Raw genomic sequence first — 20,780 nt, forward strand, 5'->3', positions numbered from 1 at the left:
TCATGATGCAAAAAAAACAGGGGCACAGCGGCACTTGGGAGGTTGGCCGGAGCTGGGCGGGGCACTGGGGCAGCGGAGGCCGGAGCTGGGCGGGGCACTAAGCAACCGAGTAGGGGAGGCTGGAGCTGGGTGGGGCACTGGGGCGGGAGGTCGAGCGCCGAAGCTGGCCTGGCCGGGGCATTGGGGCGGGCGCTGGTGGCCTAAACGACGAACGTGGGCCCGGGGCGGCAGGGAGCCGGAGGCTTGACGCCCGGCGGGGCTGCGCCGGGGGGCGGGGACCAGTGGGCGGCGATGTGCGCTCGTGCCAGGTGGGGAGCGGCGGCTCGGGGGCAGATGTGACTGGGAATCGGTAGGGGGATGGGGTGAAAAGAGGGATTAGGGTTTTTACTTGGGCTTGGGCCTGTTAGATTGGGCTTTATTGGACTAAATTTTGGTTGCTCGGTAATCGAGCCCAAGAACGGAAGTAACCGAAAAACTTCGGTTCCGCTCAATTGGGAACAGAATCAGAACTGAACTTTCTCGGTTCTGATACTTTCGGTTCTGGTTCTCGATAAGTTCGGCTCGGTTCTCAGTTCTCAGTAAATTTTGCCTAGCCCGACTAGCATTTTCGTGGCATCACCCTGTCATCATCTATTTCTCTCTCCTATTTGTCGCTCTCTAGCCCCCCCCCCCCCCCCCGCTTTTTAACCCCCTCGGTAACTAGTATTATAAAAAATAACAAAATCGACCGTTACGTATGGATGGCAAAATGGGCCGCACAGCACGACACGACACTAACATGGTCTCGACTCCTCAGCCTAGATACAGCACTAGATGCACGCTGTCGTGTCGTGCCGGCACGATGGGCATGGTCGGGCTGGTGTGCTCGTGCCGATCCGAGCCTGAAGCTCAGCGACGGAGGCCGTGGCCGTGGCGGTGAAGCTGAGAGGCGCTGGCAGGAGGAGGCAAGCGAGGGGCGCGGGGGCGCCGGCCAAGTGACGGCGGCGATGAAGGTGAGAGGCACAGGAAGACGGCGTCCATGGGATGGCACAGGCGTGGGGAGTCCGCGGCGGCGGCAAGGATGGCAACAGGCGCGGGTCCACGCGCCTCGAGGCGGTGGAGACGGCAAGGTGCGTGGAGGCCGCGGCGGCGGCTATGGTGGGTAGGGATGTAAATGGTACGGATATTTCCCGACCGTATTCGAATTCGATTCGGTCTGGAAGAGTTTTTATCCGTCCGTATCCGATTCCGAGTATCCAATATCCGTAACCGATCCGTATCCGAATGCTCAAAAGTTATATTTTTTTATGATGTCGATATCCATTACAATTCTATCCGGCAAAAACCAACACTATTCGTATCCGACTCCGTATTCGAACATAAATATGAAAATAAATACGATATCAGTAATATCCGTCCATATCCGATTCGTTTACATCCCTAATGGTGGGGATGGCGAGATGTGTGGGCGTCGGGATGGAGAGAGGTCTGGAGAGACGATAGGCATGAGGCAGGCACATGCGAGAGATAAAAGAGATTAGGAAGTAGATAGAAGGAGGTGCGGCCCAGACTGAGGGCGTGTTTAGTTCGTGAAATTTTTTGGATTTGGCTACTATAGCACTTTCGTTTTTATTTGATAATTAGTGTCTAATCATGAACAAATTAGACTCAAAAAATTCATCTCATCATTTACAACTAAACTGTGTAATTGGTTATTTTTTTAAACTACATTTAATACTTCATGCATGTCCAATAATTCGATGTGACAGGAAATCTTGAAAAATTTTAGGAACTAAACATGACCTGAGACTAAGGCAGTGGTCTGAGATAGTAGGCCGAATCCAAGATTAGCCGTGTCTAATCGGTTCAGGTTCGTTAGTTGTATATCAACACAACGTAATAAGATTCCGGCCAGGCATGACATGGCACATCAGGTCGGGTCGATTGGTTCTACTTATTGTGTTTTTCGTGCCGTGGTACTTATACACCCCACTAGTGCCCTGTTTGGGAGCGCAGGTAGCAGACGCGCGTCGCTTATACGCAAACGCGGCTCGGCCGTCGATTACTTGATTTTCCCCCGCGCAGTTCAAACATCTGTATTTTGTGTTGCGTGTGTTCGGCAAACGCGCGGCTGACGCGAGGCGTTCAGCGGGATTATTTCTGCTTCTCGCGTTTACGCATCGCCACCGTAGTCCCAAACAGGACCTAGATCGAGCCTATTTGATCATCTATACCGTTAGCAAATAGACTGATCGGATCCTAACATTCCCGCGGAATCACCCCATGGTGATCTATTTCTCTCTGCTGTTCATCGCTCTATAGTCCCCTCGGCCCTCTCTCTTTCTCTCTTCACGAGCCGCCGAGCGCGTCGCTGGTGATGAACACTCTCATCATCTATTTCTCTCTCCTGTTCACCTCCCCCTCCTCTCTCTCTGGCCTCCTTTTCTGGTGGCGACGAGGCGCCCTTCCCCGGCGACGAGCACCCACCAGGTTTGCCCGCCCCTTCTATTCCCTTCCTGCTGTGCGAAACGGAGCTCTCCAAAAACTATTTTGTGAGTATGAATTTGAGGTATTTTGCGAAACGGAGCCCTATTCAACTGGTGCTCTTCTCTGGAGCGAGAGCAGTATGAATTTGAGGTTTTCACCAAAGCAAAAGATTTCTCCATTTTTTGAAAGGACAAAAGATGGCTGTTGCACCTAAAATTCTGCATTTTGCTAGAACAAGCATCTGACGGAGGAAAGATCACAGATTCACAGCAATCAGAAATCTGTTTCCAGCTACACAGGACCTTCTCCTCTCCTCTCTCGGCCCCCCTCTTCCTCCTCTTTGCACACAGCACGGTCGGTCCGGACTTCTCTTCATCTCCGAGCTCCTTCCCTCACTGGCCTCCTCTTCCCAAATTCCAACCTCCCTTCCCTCTCTAATTTCTAGTCTCCTCTGTCCCCGAGCTCCATCGGCTGGGCCGACGCGGAAAACCACACTTGGGCGACGCGAACGGAGCCGCCGTCGCCTCGGAGAAATCTGACGCAGCACGGGAGAGCAGCCGGTGAAGGATGAGGGCTCCTACTCCCTCTCCTACATCTGCGAGGTGAAGGCAACTAGCTGGAATAATTTGATGATCTCTCCTTCACTGTGTTTTTTCTGTCCAGTGACATGAATCCGGCTGGAATACTCTAACATCGATTAGAAGATGCAACGAATTTACAAAATTTGTATAAGTGTTTTGGTGCAATTATTTCCCGGGGTTTTGGGGAGGTTTTAGCCCCCTTCTCTTTGTTGTGTCACTTTTCCTTAGCCTGTTGTGATCTTGTTCTTTGCAAGGATTTCCCTCAGGGTGCACCCTGCATGCAACTCCTGAAAGCCCGGTGGATTTGACACGGGCATATCCGCGGGGAGGGGCGATCTAAACATTCCTGGCAATAGACCTCTGTTCCTGAATGCTGACCTACCCAACTTAGGCTGTCAAAATCTTGCTAATACAGCCACAGCAGGCTACAGCAGCCCAATTGTCTCACCGGCCTTACTCTCCGCATGCTCCACGTCTGTCCTGCATACCATGCAGGAGAGTTCTGCTCCACAAGCTGCTCTGTCAAGTCCAATTGGCAGCGCAACTGAACAGCATGGCAGCCCATCCGTCCATCCATCCTGGAATGTGCCTGCCGGGTGCACGCAGGTGCCTATTAGTATCCTAGTGTTCCATGGGCCGCTGACTGGAAGGGGTTCGAGGCCGCAGTTGCCACCATCTCATAGTTTTATGCCAGCCCCTGCTTTGCCTGATGCTTCAGAGGGTAAGCATGTCTTTATCTTATTCTTTCCAGGTGTCATGTTGGTTCAGCTTTGTGGCTGGATCACCTGACATTGTGAATAACTGAACACCTTTTGTTTGCTGTTGCTCTATTATTCTGAAGGTGGAGCTTCCATTCAGCTTGCTGGGAGTAATTTCTTGTCACTTGGAAGAACGTCAAATGCAGGTGATATGATGATGAATCCTGCACAACTAGCCACTCCAGATAAATACAATTCTGAGCATCTTTGGGCAAATGGTTTATATGATGAAGCATCCAAGACTGAAAATGGAACAGAAGCTAGCCATCCGCAACCATCAGCAACAACAATTTTCAGTGATAACCATTATGATTTGGAACCAGCGGTTCCTGCAAACACCTTGGCAACACGAGTCCAGCATCCTCACAAATCAACTGCCATTCTTGCAGAAAGAGCTGATGATGATGACATGCATACTTACCAGCCTATGCAAAAAAGGCCCAAGACACAAATCAATCAGAGTGAACAAACACGATTGCCAACACCAGCTGTACCCAAGGAGAGAACACTAAATCAAATTGAGATGCATATTGTAGGTGCTGAGAAAACTGAAATGTTCAGGAATGAGGAAACCCCAGCACAAAAAATGAAGACTCGGAGGAAAAAACACAGGCCAAAGGTAATCAGAGAGAATAAGTTAACCAAAGTGCAAAAATCTGATTCAACACCAGATGGAAAATCTCCGAATCAGAAAGTTAAGAGAAGGTATGTCCGGAAGAAAAGAAGTCTCAGCTCTCTCGAGAAGTACTCAGGTCCTGCTAGTGATCAATCAATCTCTAGAGGAACAGGAATTGCAGCTAGAAGAAGAACTGCATCAGTTCGAAGAAGCCTGCAATTTGAACCCGAAGAACAAGGAGTGCAGGGAGGTGGTTCATCAACGCCCAGTTTGCATCACCAGAACTATGAGAAACCTGTTCATGCTCGAAGTTCATTCTGCTCAGAATCAGAAGTGCAGATTGAACATGGTCTACAAGCAGATATGGAAAATTCACCAGGAGGATTAGCTTTTGGCATGAGTCTCAGACTGAACAAATTGATAGACGAGTACATAGATTTGCCAGATGTCACACCAAAACCTGCACAAGAAGTTTCAAACGCAAGTTCTGGATCTTTAAGTACGGAACTAGCAAGGGAACAAGAAAATGTTGGAAGAACTTGCAAACCTGATGATACAAGCAAGTCCAGTTTGTGCAATGCAGAAAGGGTGGTAAAGACAGTAATGGAAGGAAATAAAATGAACCTGGAATTGAATTATTCTGATGCAGATGGTTTTCTTTCCTCAGCTAGGTCTATGCATGAACAGTCGAGTAAGCTATCAGAAGTGGAGAACCATAACGATGGTGAATCATCTCTAACTGGCACACAGGATTCTATTATCTTGAGAACTGCAGCTGAGATGCTAGCATTCTGCCAAGCTGGTGGGATAAAAAAGAAGCGATCGGCCCGAGTCCGCAAAAATTCCTTGTATTCTATGATGGATCTCGAGGATAATACTTCACAAGCATCAACAAGACTGCGACAGCCATGCATGGATGATGCTCTGTGTGAAAGTTCGTACATTAAGTTTATGACCAAAAAACGTTCAATAGAAGCAAGACTGCACTATTCTAATTTCATTCATCCAAATGATGAGCTAAATAATATGCTTTCAGCTGGAAGTATTATATATGGTGTATCTAATGGATCCACCAAAGTATCAGAAGAGACATTTCCAAACTCATCACCTCAGACCCTGGACAATGAAAGAATCAACTTCGATACTCATTGTGATGTACCAGAAGGGAGCTCAGCAAATACATCAACAGGACAATATATGGATTACCTTCAAGGAGTTGCCTCAAAGCTGAAACATCTTGATTTGAACACTGAACAGGTGCACAGAACTGAGATGCATTTATCTCGGAGCACACCTGCTGTCATTTCTTTTGGAGGAACAGATGGTCTATCAAATGCTCTTGTCCCATATGGTGGTGGGGTGATGGTTCCATATGAGAGGTCCTTGCACCTGGTTAAAAAGCAGCGCCATCGGGCTAAGGTTGAGTTGGATTTTGAGACAACAAGAGTTTGGAATCTTTTGATGGGGAACACAAGTGAGCCTGATGGAACTGATGTTGAGAAGGAGAGATGGTGGCAGCAAGAAAGAGAAATTTTTCAAGGCCGTGCCAATTCGTTTATAGCACGCATGCGACTTGTTCAAGGTACTGAACATCTATACTATGCTAAAAATAAGTTTCCCTTTCTGCTACTAATACCTATCTCACTCTCAGGACCGTGGCAGCTAAAGTGTATTGATTTACATAGTCCTTGAAATAGGAATTTAGTGTGATTTGGGAGTCTATTTGTTCTTATTTTCTGCCGCCTAGTTCCTTCTAGGTTGGTCGAGTTTACATGGTCCTTTAAATGTTTTGCATTGCCTTGAATCCATGGTTGAAGCTTGTGAGAAAACATAGTCTACAATTAAATTTTTTGCATTGCCTTGAATCCATGGTTGAAGCTTGTGGCTAATTTCTCAACCACTTGTTTATCAGGGGACAGGCGCTTTTCCCCTTGGAAAGGATCTGTAGTTGACTCTGTAGTAGGAGTATTCCTCACTCAGAACGTAGCTGATCATCTTTCAAGGTATGACGTTCACATTTTCTTTGCTTCACTGATACTCCCAATTCTTGAAATCAAAATGATGAACGAACAAAGATCTTATGTGTAGCTCTCATTATGACTACTATTTTGACAAACTACAGCTCTGCCTATATGTCCCTTGCTGCAACTTTTCCATCACGGTCAGTCAACAGCAACTGGAAGGATGATGTTACCACCCAAAACAATGAACAAACCATCAGGACGAGTGCACTAGGAGAAAAAAGCATATTTGACCCTTTCTCCGATGGTGTCAGACTTGATAGAGTGGGCTGTGAGGATCTATCAGTGACCTATGAGAATATATATATGGAGCCAAAGGATGATACTAGGGCTAGTGAATGGAGTGAAGGTGAAATTTATTCCTTTGGTTACAAATCAGCAAATGGAAGTGTTTGCAATCACCAAGGGACAGGAATAGAACATAAAGAACAACAATTTCCGGAATCGTCCTCGGTAGAATTAACCGACCCTACAGAACTCATCCAGCAGACGCAGATCCAGAAGGAAACCTCATCCTCTCAAAGTGTTTCTTTGGAAACTATTCAATCAAGATTATCTTTGACTTCTGGGACATCTAGAAATTTTGTTGGTGGTAGTTCCTCCTATCAGCAGCTGGAAAGCAATTTTGACTGTGGAAGATCATTAAGAGGAAACAATGCCACAGCCAGTGAGATTGAATCCCAGAGACTCCGAATGGCAGCAATAAACGATTATGGATTTGCTAAACTCGGGATTCCTTCTAGTTCTGCGATGCCATTTCTCTTGACTGTTGATGCTCAACAACTAAATTTGAGAAATGAGCCAAATTTTTCTTCAGCATCTTCCAACAGTCCTTCAGATTCTGCATCACCAAAAATTAAAAATGGCATGAGTCCTGTTTTCATGCCTTTTGATTCCTATGGGGCAGAGTGTAGTGGTAATAGGGCAGCTGGCACCACTCTGAACTCTGCAAAAACAAGCACAGCACTTCCAGGTTAGTATACATCGCTTTCTTCTATAATTTTAGTGAAATGAAATACTAGTCTGCTAACTGCTTGGCAAAAACTTAACCATGAATTAAAGTGACACCATGACAAAAGGACTAGTTTTGAACCACCAGAACTGAAGGAGCACATAATTACTTTTTCTGACAGGTGAGATGACAGTGGAAACAACAAGAAGAGAAGATGAATATACACTGAAATCTGGATTTACTTCCTATAATGGAGTACCAGATACAGCAGCACAAGCATCAAGGCCAAAGAAAACAAGAACCTCAAGTAAAAAGAATACAGAGAATTTTGACTGGGATAAATTACGAAGGCAGGCTTGTAGTGAAGACCACATGAAAAAAAGAAGTTGTGAAAGACGAGACTCTGTAGATTGGGAAGCAGTAAGGTGTGCAGATGTGCAAAGAATATCTCACGCCATTCGAGAAAGGGGAATGAATAATATTTTAGCAGAGCGAATCCAGGTAATAGTTGAATAGTTACTAGGATTAACTATGATCTATATGCACCAGCTATGTCTCGTTGCAAGTCAAACCATTTTTTCTCTCAGAAGGACACATGATGGAGTTAGTAATTATTCCTTAGTACTGAGTTGGAACAGTTATTTTTTTATATGCACATGATGTCTTTGTCCAAAGTCAGTTATTGGAATAATTATGTTAGTAATTATGCCACATGATAGAGTTAGTAATTATTCCGTAATATATGCAAATGCATGGAGTAAGGCGCTATCATAGAGATGACTTTTAACCATAAGGATATTTCCTACTGTAGCATAAGAAGTTTTATCATCATTCCTATACATTTCCTAATGTTAAAATTGGTGGTTTTTACAGAATTTTCTGAATCGTTTGGTTAGAGACCATGGGAGCATTGATCTTGAGTGGCTCAGGGATATCCCCCCTGACTCTGCAAAGTAAGATGCTATGTTTACATTCGATCATTTCATGGTCATTCACATTTCTAGTGCTGGAACTGACCAGACCAGAATCATGAGTATGTGAATGAATTAAGTGCAGCAAGGGGTGCAGCATTTTGAAGCCAACATTGGAAATCAGTAAATAGATTCGTGGTGCATTAAAATTTAAGTTCTGTGAAATGTCACCTTTATTACTAGTATGGAAAAGTTTATAATTTGTAACATAGATTAAAGCAGTGAAGGGCTCCATAGAAAAACACATGCATTTATATGAGACTCGTGTACTTAACAAGTGAGAAGTATTTTTATTAAAATATATTTGGTTTACTGTCAGGGATTACCTGCTAAGTATTCGTGGACTGGGGCTTAAAAGTGTCGAATGTGTTCGTCTTCTCACACTGCATCATCTCGCCTTCCCTGTAAGTTTGTTCCTGTTGTCCTTAGAAGCCTTGAAAATCAGCAATCCACGTGCTTGATACATGAGCAAGGCTTTATTAATGCCTTTTTATGTTACTATTACTATTAATTATTAGATGTATATAGCTGTATTTGACTTGTATAAGTCATGTAACTGACTTTACTTGTACTCCAAGCCTATACGGCCTATATATATACAAGAGGTCACCCCCCCTCCTTGGGTGTGTGGTGTTTACCCTAATCATACCTCTCTACATGGTACCACGAGTCCGGGCCCTCTCCTGCCCTGTCGTGCGCCCCCTCCCTTCCGCTGCCCTAGCCGCCGACCAGGGGACTCCCCCCATCGATGCCACCCCTTCTCTGCGCCCTAACCCTAGGGCGCCTCCCCTCCTTCCCTGTGCCCTACCTTGGGCGCCAAACACACCACCCCCAGCGCCCCCTTCCCCGGGCTGCGCCCTCCCCTCCTCAACAGATCCAATCAGTTGATGTTCGAGATCACCAGCTCCTCCTCCGCTGTTGCGTCTCCTGCCATGGCTGATGTGATCAGCCCCTTTGCGACCATCAACGTGAAGGCTCACGTCCACATAACCCTGGAGCTTCATTCTTCAAACTACAAGTGGAGCGCCTTCTTCCTTGCCATGTGCGGCAAGTTTGGGCTCCTCAAGCACATCGATGGACCCCTGCTCCTAAACCTGTTGATGCGACCTGGGCCCAGAACAACTGCTGCGTTCGCACATGGCTATACGGCTCCGTCTCCGAGTCCGTCCTCGACTTCACCATGGCGCCCAATCAGATGGTGCGCCAACTTTGGGTCGCCATCGAAAATCACTTTCAGGCGAAAAGGCTCCCCGCTTCATCTACCTGAGTTAGGGAGATCTCTCTGTTGAAGATTACGCCAAGAAGATGAAGGTCATCGCCGATGCGCTTCGCGACGTTGGTCAGCCTGTTTCAGAGGCTACTCTCGTCCTCAACATCCTGCGCTGCATCAACCCACGATTCAATGCCACCGCCGACTTCATCGCCGGGCAGAAAGACATGACGTTCACCACAACTCTCGATCAGCTTGCGCTGAAAGAGCTGCGCCTGGCTAATGAAGCCCAAGTCGCTGCTGCCACTACCCTGGTCGGCTCCTCGCCTTCCACTAGCTGTGGTTTCGCCTGCCGTTCTTCCTCGACTACATCCGGCACACAACAGCAGTAGCCTCGGCGCCCTAGGAAGAACAGGCGGCAACGGCGGCGGCGGCGCCCAGCAGCAGGCGCGCCCTCCTTTCCCAGCGGGTCCGCGGATCTGCTTCAACCCATGGGCCGCTCAGGGAGGATGACAGGCCGGCCACTGGGGTGTTGGATCACGCGCTGGGCCCTCTGGTTTGGGTAGCTAGGGCGGGCAAGGTCTGCTCGGCTCTGCCCCGCAGGCGCACACCGCCTTCGCCCCGTCCCAATTCTCCCAGCCATCGGCGCGCCCTCTTGGGATCAGGCCGGCCTCATCGCCGCTCTTCAGCAGATGTCTGTCCAAGGCTCGTCTCTGTGGGTCTTGGACACCGACGCCACCACTCATATGCATTCTTCTGAAGGTATACTGCTTTCCCGTACCCCTTCACCGCATTCTTATATTGTTGTAGGCAATGGCACTCGTATTCCTGTCACGTCTCGTGGTCAGTCTACCCTTCCCACCACAACTTCCCAATTCGTTTTGAACAATGTTCTTGTCGTTCCATCCATAGTTCGTAACCTTCTTTCCATTCGACAATTCACTCGCAGCAATAGTTGTTCAATAGAACTTGATGCCGTTGGTTTTTCTGTGAACGACCTCAGGACGCGATGCGTGATTCTTCGCTGCAATAGTGATGGCGACCTCTACACCATCACTACTGCAGCGCCAGCCACTGCCCACGCCCTCCTTGCTGCCTCTACTTCCCTGTGGCATCAGCGTCTGCTCCTGCCGTCGTTGCTTCGCTTCGCCAGAATAAGCACATCACTTGTACTAAAGTAGACTGTTTCCAGTGTCATGCCTGTCAGCTAGGCAAACACAAGCGTCTTCCTTTTAGTACCTCTACCTCTCGGACATCTTCACCTTTTGAGTTAGTGGATTGTGATGTTTGGACGTAACCTATTCCTAGTGTTTCGGGTTACAGATATTATTTAGTCGTTCTGGATGATTTTACTCATTATTGTTGGACCTTCCCTCTTCATCATAAGTCTGATGTTTATGAGCATATTGTCCAGTTTATTTCTTATGTGCAAACCCAGTTCAGCCTGCCAGTAAAATGTTTCCAGACTGATAATGGCAAAGAATTCATTAATACTCCTGTACCACTACCTTTCTAGCATCTCATGGTATTATTTTCCGTCATTCTTGCCCTTATACGTCTCCTCAAAACGGCAAAGCTGAGCGTGTCCTTCGTACTCTAAATAATTTTGTGCGTACCCTGTTGATGCATGCCTCCATGCCGCCACAATATTGGGCTGAGGCATTATCTGTAGCGACCTATCTTCTGAACAGACGCCCATCCACCTCCATCTCCGGTGAGATTCCGTACGTGCGTCTTCATGGCAGCCCTCCCAGCTATGATCACTTGAGGGTTTTTGGGTGCCTCTGTTACCCTAACCTCCAAGCGACCTCGCCTCATAAGTTAGCCCTCCGGTCTATTGCTTGTGTGTTTCTGGGCTATCCTTCGGCACATAAAGGCTATCGTTGTCTTGACCTCTCGACTCATCGCATTATCATCTCTCGCCATGTTGTGTTTGATGAGTTTTCATTTCCGTTTGCTCGCGGTGATCATGTCCCGTCTTCCTCTTTTGACTTTCTAGAAGACAACGATTTGGATATACTTGTACCTTGCTCTACTAACAATGCAACGGTTCGGGCATCGGTCGCTCCATCTTCGGATGTTGAGCAGCCACCTTCATCGACATCTGGTGCCACTAGTGCTGGTGGGCGCGGCTCTGTGCCCCCACCAGTCTCTTCTTCGAGCGACTCTGGCGCTGGTGGGAGCAGTTCAGTACCCCCACCAGACTCTTCGCGACCGGGCAGGTCGCCTACTGCTCCACAGCAGCCTGCTGACCCTGCTGATCCGCCTGGTCGATTTGGCATGGTCTACACTCATTGGCCTCACCAGCAGCCTGCTGTTCCATCTGGCCGATTCGGTCAGGTCTACGTTCGACGTCCACAACTGCCTGCTTAGACTGCTGATCCGCCTCGTCGCCTGCCGTCTCCACCTCCAGTGAGGCACCCCATACATGGACCTGTTCCTGTGTGGTCTGCTACTGTACGGCAGCCATCAGCCGGTTCATTCAGTGTGGTACCGCAACCACCTCTGCACAGTTCTTCGCCACCTCCTGCTTTGCGGCATCTGACTCGCCTTCGGACCGGTACCATTCAGCCTAAGAGCTATAAGAATCTGTCTGTTGCACATCTTGTTGCTTCTCCGATCCCATCTAATTATCAGAGTGCGCTTGCTGATTTCAATTGGTGGGCTGCTATGGCGGATGAATATCAAGCACTCATGGATAATGGAACCTGGCATCTTGTTCCTCGCCCTTCAGGGGCCAATGTGGTTACAGGCAAGTGGATTTTTAAGCATAAATATCATTCTGATGGTTCTCTTGCTCGCCATAAGGCCCGCTGGGTTGTCCGAGGTTTTTCACAGTAACATGGTGTTGATTGTGACGAGACTTTCAATCCTGTGGTGAAGCCTGCAACTATCAGGACTGTTCTTAGCATTACAGTCTCTCGTCATTGGCCGATCCATCAGCTCGATGTGAAAAATGTCTTTCTTCATGGACATTTTGATGAGATAGTGTACTGCCAGCAGCCTCCTGGCTTTGTTGATCCTGCACACCCTGATCATGTCTGTCTGCTGCAAAAGTCACTATATGGTCTGAAACAGGCTCCTCATGCGTGGTACCAGCGTTTCGCCACATATATCCGACAGTTGGACTTTGTTCCTTCACTTTCCGACACGTCCTTATTTGTCTACAAGGATGGTTCTCAGATGGCCTATCTTCTGATGTATGTGGATGACATAGTACTCACAGCTTCTTCAGATGCCCTGCTTCACTCTATTATTGGTCGACTTAATACTGAATTTGCTATGACTGATCTTGATGCCCTTCATCACTTCCTGGGGATTTCAGTTACTCGGTCTTCTGATGGTCTATTCTTGTCACAGTGGCAGTATGCTTTGGACCTTTTACAGCGTTCTGGTATGAGTGATTGCCATTCCACCACGATCTCAGTTGACTGTAAGCCCAAGCTTTCTGCATCAGATGGACCCCCTGTTGCTGATCCCTCTGAGTACAGGAGTATAGCTGGTGCTCTTCAGTATCTGACACTCACTCGACATGACCTTTCTTATGTTGTTCAACAAGTCTGCTTGTTTATGCATAATCATCGGGAGCCACATCTTGCTCTTGTCAAGCGCATCCTGCGCTATGTCAAGGGAACCCTATCTTCTGGTCTTCAGATTGGTGTTGGCGCTGTTGACTCGCTCACAGCCTACTCTAATGCAGACTGAGCTGGTTGTCCTGACTCTCGACGTTCCACTTCTGGCTATTGTGTATATGTTGGTGACACTCTAGTCTCCTGGTCCTCCAAGTGGCAGACTACTGTCTCTCGCCTTAGTGCTGAGGCTGAATACCGGGCAGTTGCACATGTTGTTGCAAAATGTTGCTAGATGTCAGTTGCTTCAGGAGCTTCACATTCCTCTCTCAAAGGCTACGATCGTCTATTGTGACAATGTCAGTGCAGTTTATATGACTGCCAGTCCAGTTCATCATCGACGGACGAAGCATATTGAGATTGACATCCACTTTGTGCGTGAGAAGGTTGCTTTGGGAGAAGTCCGAGTTCTTCATGTACCTTCTTCACATCAGTTTGCTGACATTATGACAAAAGGTCTTCCTGTTCACTGAGTTTAGGTCCAGTCTTGGTGTCCGACAGGCTTCCCCCGCAACTACGGGCGGGTATTAGATGTACATAGCTATATTTGACTTGTATACATCTTGTAACTAACTTTACTTGTACTCCAAGCCTATACGGCCTATATATACAAGAGGTCACCCCCCTCCTTGAGTGTGTGGTGTTTACCCTAGTCATACCTCTCTACATTAACAATGCATTTCTATATTTTATATTTTCCTTTTTTACTGGTTGCTCTGTTGGCTTTCATCTCTAGCTTACTCGAATTTTCTTGGGCCAATGAGGCTTTGCTGTTATTGAGTATTTAGTTTTCCTGTATTAAATTCAATATTTGCATAGCAATGCTTTTACTACTCAGGTTGACATCAATGTTGGTCGCATATGTGTAAGATTGGGGTGGGTGCCCATTCAACCCCTTCCTGAGTCTTTACAGTTACATCTCTTGGAGCTGTAAGTGTCATGCATTGTCCACATCGATTATGTCATTTATGGGTCTTTGCTTTTTTTTCAGTTAAAATATGAACCCATCACTTTTTTTTATTGTCACAGATATCCTGTGTTGGAAACTATACAAAAATATCTTTGGCCTCGCCTTTGCAAACTCGATCAACAAACATTGTGAGTTACAAAAGCATTTGCTTCGAAGTGCAGATTCTTTTATTGGTTTTTGTGAATCCTTGCCGACTGCAGTATTTGCATATCATGTATAAACAAGTCCTGACAGTAATAACTAACAAAACTATCGCATTTTGACAGGTATGAGCTACATTACCAGATGATTACCTTTGGGAAGGTACTTCATAAGCATGTCCTTTGAAACTAGCTGAATTTGTATGTTCAGCCAAATGTGAATTTTGTATTCATTACAAGACTCTAATGCCTCTAATTAAATATAACTGTATTTTATATAAGATTAGAATTCCTATGATTCAATGAACAAATAATTCGAATGATTGATACATACTTCTATCTGTTCTTTTTCCATTCGGATTTCCTTTTCTCCCCTTCAGACTTGAATCCCAAATAAGAGGTGCCTTGAGTCCCACATGTTACTTTTATTTGAACATATGGATGAGTAAATGATTTCTTCCCATCAACCATGCAGGTCTTTTGTACCAAAAGCAAGCCAAATTGCAATGCATGCCCAATGAGGAGTGAGTGCAAGCATTTTGCAAGTGCCTTTGCGAGGTATTGTCACACTTTCCGTGCATCTTCAGTCATAATAGCTTATAATTAAGTAGAAAAGAGCTTTGTGGAGCAATTAGTGGACTTAAGAACCCATGAATTGGTCTGAACAATTGATACTTTCACAGTGTGCACACATGAACCTTGTCGTGAGTGCCTCACTTTCATTGGTTGAGACTTGAGAGGAACCACCTCAGTAAAACAACATGACAATATAACCTACCGCTCAGGGTGTAAAGAGAATTGTGCAATACCTCAGAGCCAATTTGATTCGTTGCCACACTTGGAGCTGTGAATCTATTGGTCCTTATTCACAGACTACATGAACATATCATTTTTGTATGCACTTCAGCATAATTGACACTTCAGTTGATCTTATTTAGGACCTTTACTTACTCCCCCATCCCAAAATAAGTGTTCGTTTAGCCTTCAAAGTTTGTCCCACAGTGTGTTCTTTTAGATTGCAGTAAAGTCCATCTAATTAAAGCAATATCAAATACCAAGAAAAATTGTATAGAGGTGTGGGCCAATCAAATGCTTAAGTAGATCAGTAGATGTTACTTTTCTAGTTCCAATGCATTTGCATTTATTGAGAATCTAGGGAACCAAATAAACAGTGCGGTTTTCAATCACAACTGCTATAGTTAATTAGGGGTAACATGGTCATTTTCCACTACTAGTAATGTGTGAAATTTTCTAAACGAACATTATTTTGGGCCGGAGGGAGTATGTGTTACCTCTTTATATTGACTATTTCTTTTCCTGATTGCATTTGGAATGAAGTGCAAGGCTTGCACTTCCTGCTCCACAGGAGAAAAGCTTAGTGAAGTCAACAAATCAATATGCTTTCCAGAATAGCAGCATGTACACTATGAATTCGACTCATCTGCCTCGCCTTGAGGGGAGTAACCATGCAAGGGACTTTCTTCCTAAGAACTCAGAGCCAATAATCGAGGAGCCTGCAAGTCCAAGAGAGGAAGAATCCCCAGAAGCAATGGAAAATGATATTGAAGATGTTTATGAAGATGGTGAAATTCCAACAATAAAGCTTAACATGGAAGCTTTTGCGCATAACTTAGAAAATTGCATTAAAGAAAGCAATAAGGAACTCCAGTCTGATGATATTGCAAAAGCATTGGTTGCTATAAGCACTGAAGCAGCTTCAATTCCTGTACCTAAACTAAAGAATGTGCACAGGCTTCGAACAGAACACTATGTGTAAGTGGTGAATTATTTTTGTTTGGGCAAATGTCTGGTGAAAATGCATCAAAATCAAACTTCAAATAGTGTAGAAAAAGTCTCTAAAACATACCATAATTTGGGTAGAGCATGTTCTTTATGTATGAAAAAAGTTGCAAGGTTGAACTACTGCATTTTTCTTTACTCAAAACTGTAGGGGAGGACTCTATCGCACTTGCAAGATGCAAGACTAGGTATTTGTGTCTTCCATACCCTGCAAATGCGAGCAAAGTTTAAACTTGACAATTTTTAAGGGATATAGAACATGTGTTTCACTACATCTGGTCTTGTTTCGAAGATATAACCTTTAGTTTTTACCTATTTGGCCTTTTCACCAATTTACGGTGGTCTTTTGCTTAGCATCAATATGCATCACTTCAGACTCAACATTGTTGCTGTCCATCTTAAATAATGTCATTCATCTAGAAGATATTTAGTCCTTAACTGCAATTTCTGTGCTTGCAGATATGAACTTCCAGATTCACATCAACTTCTACAACAGGTGAGATTCTGCCAGTTCTCTTTGAAGCATTTCAAACTACAATTCCTGATTCAGCAATTGATTAACAGTTAGGACTTGACCAACGGGAGCCTGATGATCCTACCCCGTACTTATTGGCCATATGGACACCAGGCAAGCTTATTTGCACCCCCCCCCCCCCACCCACACACACACCCAAAACAATACACAGATCTGTGTATCTGCCCTAAGAGAGAAGAAAGCTTATTTTCTTTAAGTGCATCAGGTTGACATACAAAGTTGATTTTCACTAATTTTATGACTACTGTGCAGACGAAATAAATGAAATAAGGAAGGTACCGAAACCATGCTGCGACCCGCAAATGGAAGGCAGCTTATGCAATAATGAGATGTGCCACAGTTGTACTGATGAGCAAGAGAATCAATCCCGATATGTGAGAGGCACAATTTTGGTAAAGGAACACTATAAACAAGCAATAACTTATCTAAATAGTGAATTAACGTTGCATGAGTTGTGAAACAAAATCAATGTTTAGTGCACATGTGAACCCAGGTCCGTCTTTCAGTTCTACTACATAAGCAAACTGTCCCTTAGTTTATGTACCTACAGTTTGGCTCAGAATAGAGGTGTAAACTCGAATCCAATAGTTTATTAATTTATGATATTCACTTCCAAAAAGAAGACTAACATATACTTTTGAACTGTCAGGATAAAATGTATTTTTTGTTAGATAATATAAACAGATCTGAGCAAGAAGAATAATGGCTATTAATTTTGTGCACATTTCAGCTAATGATAAGTTGATGGAACATGAACAGGTTCCTTGTCGAACAGCTATGAGGGGTAGTTTCCCATTGAATGGCACTTACTTTCAAGTCAACGAGGTATACCAGAGCTATATCTAATATATAAGTACTGTTCGTGAGCCTCCCTGTCTCCATGGACAGACATTTTGAGATTCTGTGTGTCTGTTCATACAGGTATTTGCTGACCACAGCTCTAGCCACAACCCTATACATGTCGAAAGGGTGCAACTATGGAATTTGCAAAGGCGCATGGTCTTCTTCGGGACTTCAGTATCTAGCATATTCAAAGGTTGTCACCCTTGCACAAATAACTCAATGTAATTTTATCTGCAATAGTACCAACAACAGTTATTTTGATTATGTAGGTCTAACAACAGAAGAAATACAACAATGCTTCTGGAGAGGTATGAAAAGTACTTCCATTCATTTTGTCATCAGATGCTATTCCTTGAAACATCTTGCAAATTGTCATCAAACAGTTTTGCAGAATGCAGATCCTGTGATGACCAGTAATCTAGACCATGGTATATGTGTACTCAATCACCGTTTACAGTGTCCCAATAGTTATATGAGATTCACGATTGCCACGTGGTGTCTATTCAATAATGAAGAAAACAGTTCATGGTGGCTATATGTTGATGCCGGTGTTACTTTTCAAGATAACCTGAGGATAGTGGGGCCATATTCAAATGACAGAATGATTAAGGCTAACGAACAAAATTGCCAATATGAATGGAGAAACGAACTTATGAAAATTAGAAGAGGAATTGATGTGCACATTTACGTAAACTTACATTTCATGTGCAAAGATTATGGATTTTAGTAGTTCTAGGCTTCAACTTAATGACTTTCTGCGCGACTGAAATGCAATGCAGGATTTGTCTGTGTGCGAGGATTCGACATGGAGACAAGGGCACCAAGGCCTCTGTGCCCTCATTTGCATATTGTAGCAAGGCCGAAATCCCGCAAGACAGCAGCGGCTGAGCAAGTACCGTAATTCAGCAAGATATCAGTTTTATAAACATCCTACTTATGGTGATATGATGCCCTTAGCTCTCGACCTGTGCATGGACCATATTAGTTCCTGCCGGACGACAGCCATTCTTCTAGCAAGAAACCATGGAGTTGAAGACTGTTAATTCTGATATGCTGGAACTAATCAAGATAGTGAAGAACCAATTGTTTTCGTTCGCACTGCTGGTGCAAGTTATATATAAAATTATCAATCAAACATCAATCGGTGTAGGATGTTATTGCGTTCCTTTCTGAGACACACCATCTTTTCAACATTTCATTTAGTTAATCAATTGTACTTGTACTAGATTTTTATGCGATGATGATATCATGTTGCGTGCTACCTACTTAAAGCATCGGTTTGATTGCTAACTTTGTTTTTGTACATGTATGTTCTTGTTATCTGCATCAATGGTTTAATTGATTATGAACATCACACCATGTGTTGGGATGATGATAGCAATGATAGGGTTACAAAAATGCATAGCATACAGTATGAGTAAATTTTCTCGGTGCCATACAAATTTTGAGGACTTCCTTCTATGCCATAAAATTTTGAGAAATCCCTTCACTGCCATTGAAATTTTGATTTATCCCTCAGTGTCATTTCTTTACTATTTCCATCAATGTGCTGTTAACTCACATGCGAAAAAGATGATTTTACCCCTTGCCCTATCTGTCAGTGCCCATCTCTTAATTCCTTTCTCCACCCACCCACCCACCACTGCCATGGCTCAGGCTGACCACGCTCGCCTACGCCGACGACCGCACCGCTTGCCCGCACTGACAGCCGCAACCCTGCTCGCCCGCACATGCCACCGCTGCGGCCCTGCTCGCTCGCGCGTAGGCCGCCGCCGCTCGCCCGCACCATCTGCCTCGCGAGAAGAAGGCGGCCTACGCGCCCGCACCATCTGCCTCACGAGAAGAATGGAGGGGAGGGGCAGTGGGGGAGGCACGGAGAGGAGCTGTGGGGAGTTGAGCGAGCGAGAGGGGGAGTTAGGGCAACTCCAACCGAGCCATTTTCTGAACCCCTACCTTATTTTTTAGAGTTGAAACGTAAAAAATGGTCTCCAACCGGTCTCTCATCCCGACCCCGACGGATGAGGCGACCTCATTTTCCCCCCTCCAACTCTCACTTGTAGGAGCTCCTCTTCCGAGCTCTCATCCGGCGACAACCGCAACGACCGGACCTCCCGCGCCTCCATGGAGTTTTCTCCACGCCTTCCACGGAGCTTTTCTCGCGCTAGGTAGGTTGATTTCTCATTACTGATGGCTATGGAGTCTAGGAGATGGAGGTACCTTTAGATCCGGTGGCTATGGAGCCAGGGGCGCAGATCCGCGCCGGAGGGGGCCGGCGGTGTCCCGCCTCGCCCGATTTCATAGCTCCTGTAGCCCGATTTCATAGCTCCGGTAGCCCGATTCAACTTGGGAAGGGCTCAAATGGATCGCTGAAGTTGCTGCGATGCCGGTGGTGCGAGGAATTGGTTGGTTTGGCTTGACGATCGGTGAATTTGACGGCGAGTGAACTCAGGTGCATTGACCAATTTAGTCGGTCAAATGACCAATTTAGTTGGTCAATTTTCACCATTTACCGATTTGGTCCGTCAACGATTTAGTCTGTCGATCAAAAATTAATAATTATAAATACTTAATGGTTACAAATAAGTCCGCCCAATAATTGTTAGTGCGAAATATAGTTATTAAGAAAATCATTATTAGTAGTAACGAACGTTTGTATAAATAATGCTTAGATTGTTAGTTACATGATATCAATAAAGAAAGAGGTATAGGAAGACATATGAGAGTTCGGTTGGAGTAAAGCAAAGTAGGGGCTGAATCTGGATGAGAGATCCTCATATAGAAGAATAGGGGCTCAAATTTGAGAGTTCGGTTGGAGTTGCCCTAAGACAGCGACAGCTGAGGCTAGGGGTAAAATTGTCTTTTCAAACCACACTTAACAGCACATGGATGGAAATCGCTGAGGCTAGGGGTAAAATTGTCTTTTGAAACCACACTTAACAGCACATGGATGGAAATGTGGACGGAATGGCACTGCGGGGATAAATCAAAACTTTAATGACAGTGAAGGCACTTCTCAAAATTTATGGCACCGAGGGGAGTCATCAAAATTTCTATGGCACTGAGAGAATTTACTTCAGTAGTATTGTAATGAGCTACAAATAAGGATTGCTGGAGAAAGCAAATGAGCTGCACTTGCCATCATGGAAGACTCCTTTGCCATAACATACGGAGTATGTGATATAAAGAACAGAGACCGTTAAATACCAGGGGAAAAGCAATACCTGCCCTGATGGATGCATATCGTCAAAGAACAGGGATTCATCTGGAGAAAGCAGAACCCAGTGCTCT

The 20,780-nt window shown here is 45.3% G+C and overlaps 1 protein-coding gene across 6 annotated transcripts; it reads left to right on the forward strand.

The window, feature by feature from the left end:
- The first annotated feature begins 2,264 nt into the window (after positions 1-2,264).
- Positions 2,265-18,795, forward strand: LOC120665320 (protein ROS1C-like). Of its 6 annotated transcripts, XM_039944859.1 has the most exons (21): positions 2,276-2,469; positions 2,699-3,068; positions 3,302-3,768; positions 3,889-6,003; positions 6,334-6,424; positions 6,544-7,415; positions 7,576-7,895; positions 8,268-8,347; positions 8,685-8,769; positions 14,043-14,134; positions 14,234-14,302; positions 14,441-14,477; positions 14,790-14,872; positions 15,653-16,087; positions 16,574-16,610; positions 16,679-16,742; positions 16,902-17,041; positions 17,409-17,474; positions 17,571-17,685; positions 17,762-17,800; positions 18,272-18,795. In XM_039944859.1, exons 3-21 carry the CDS (start codon positions 3,537-3,539, stop codon positions 18,391-18,393), a joined length of 5,094 nt encoding a protein of 1,697 aa, XP_039800793.1. In that variant the 5' UTR covers positions 2,276-2,469; positions 2,699-3,068; positions 3,302-3,536; the 3' UTR covers positions 18,394-18,795. The 6 variants fall into 6 exon arrangements, 5 of the variants coding, with proteins under 5 accessions (XP_039800793.1, XP_039800790.1, XP_039800791.1 ...); XM_039944856.1 differs by lacking the exon at positions 2,699-3,068; XM_039944857.1 differs by lacking the exon at positions 2,699-3,068 and having other exon boundaries at positions 3,314-3,768; positions 18,272-18,782.
- Positions 18,796-20,780: the final 1,985 nt, after the last annotated feature.

The sequence above is a fragment of the Panicum virgatum genome, chromosome 3N (genome assembly GCF_016808335.1).
Source record: "Panicum virgatum strain AP13 chromosome 3N, P.virgatum_v5, whole genome shotgun sequence".
Taxonomy (NCBI): domain Eukaryota; kingdom Viridiplantae; phylum Streptophyta; class Magnoliopsida; order Poales; family Poaceae; genus Panicum; species Panicum virgatum.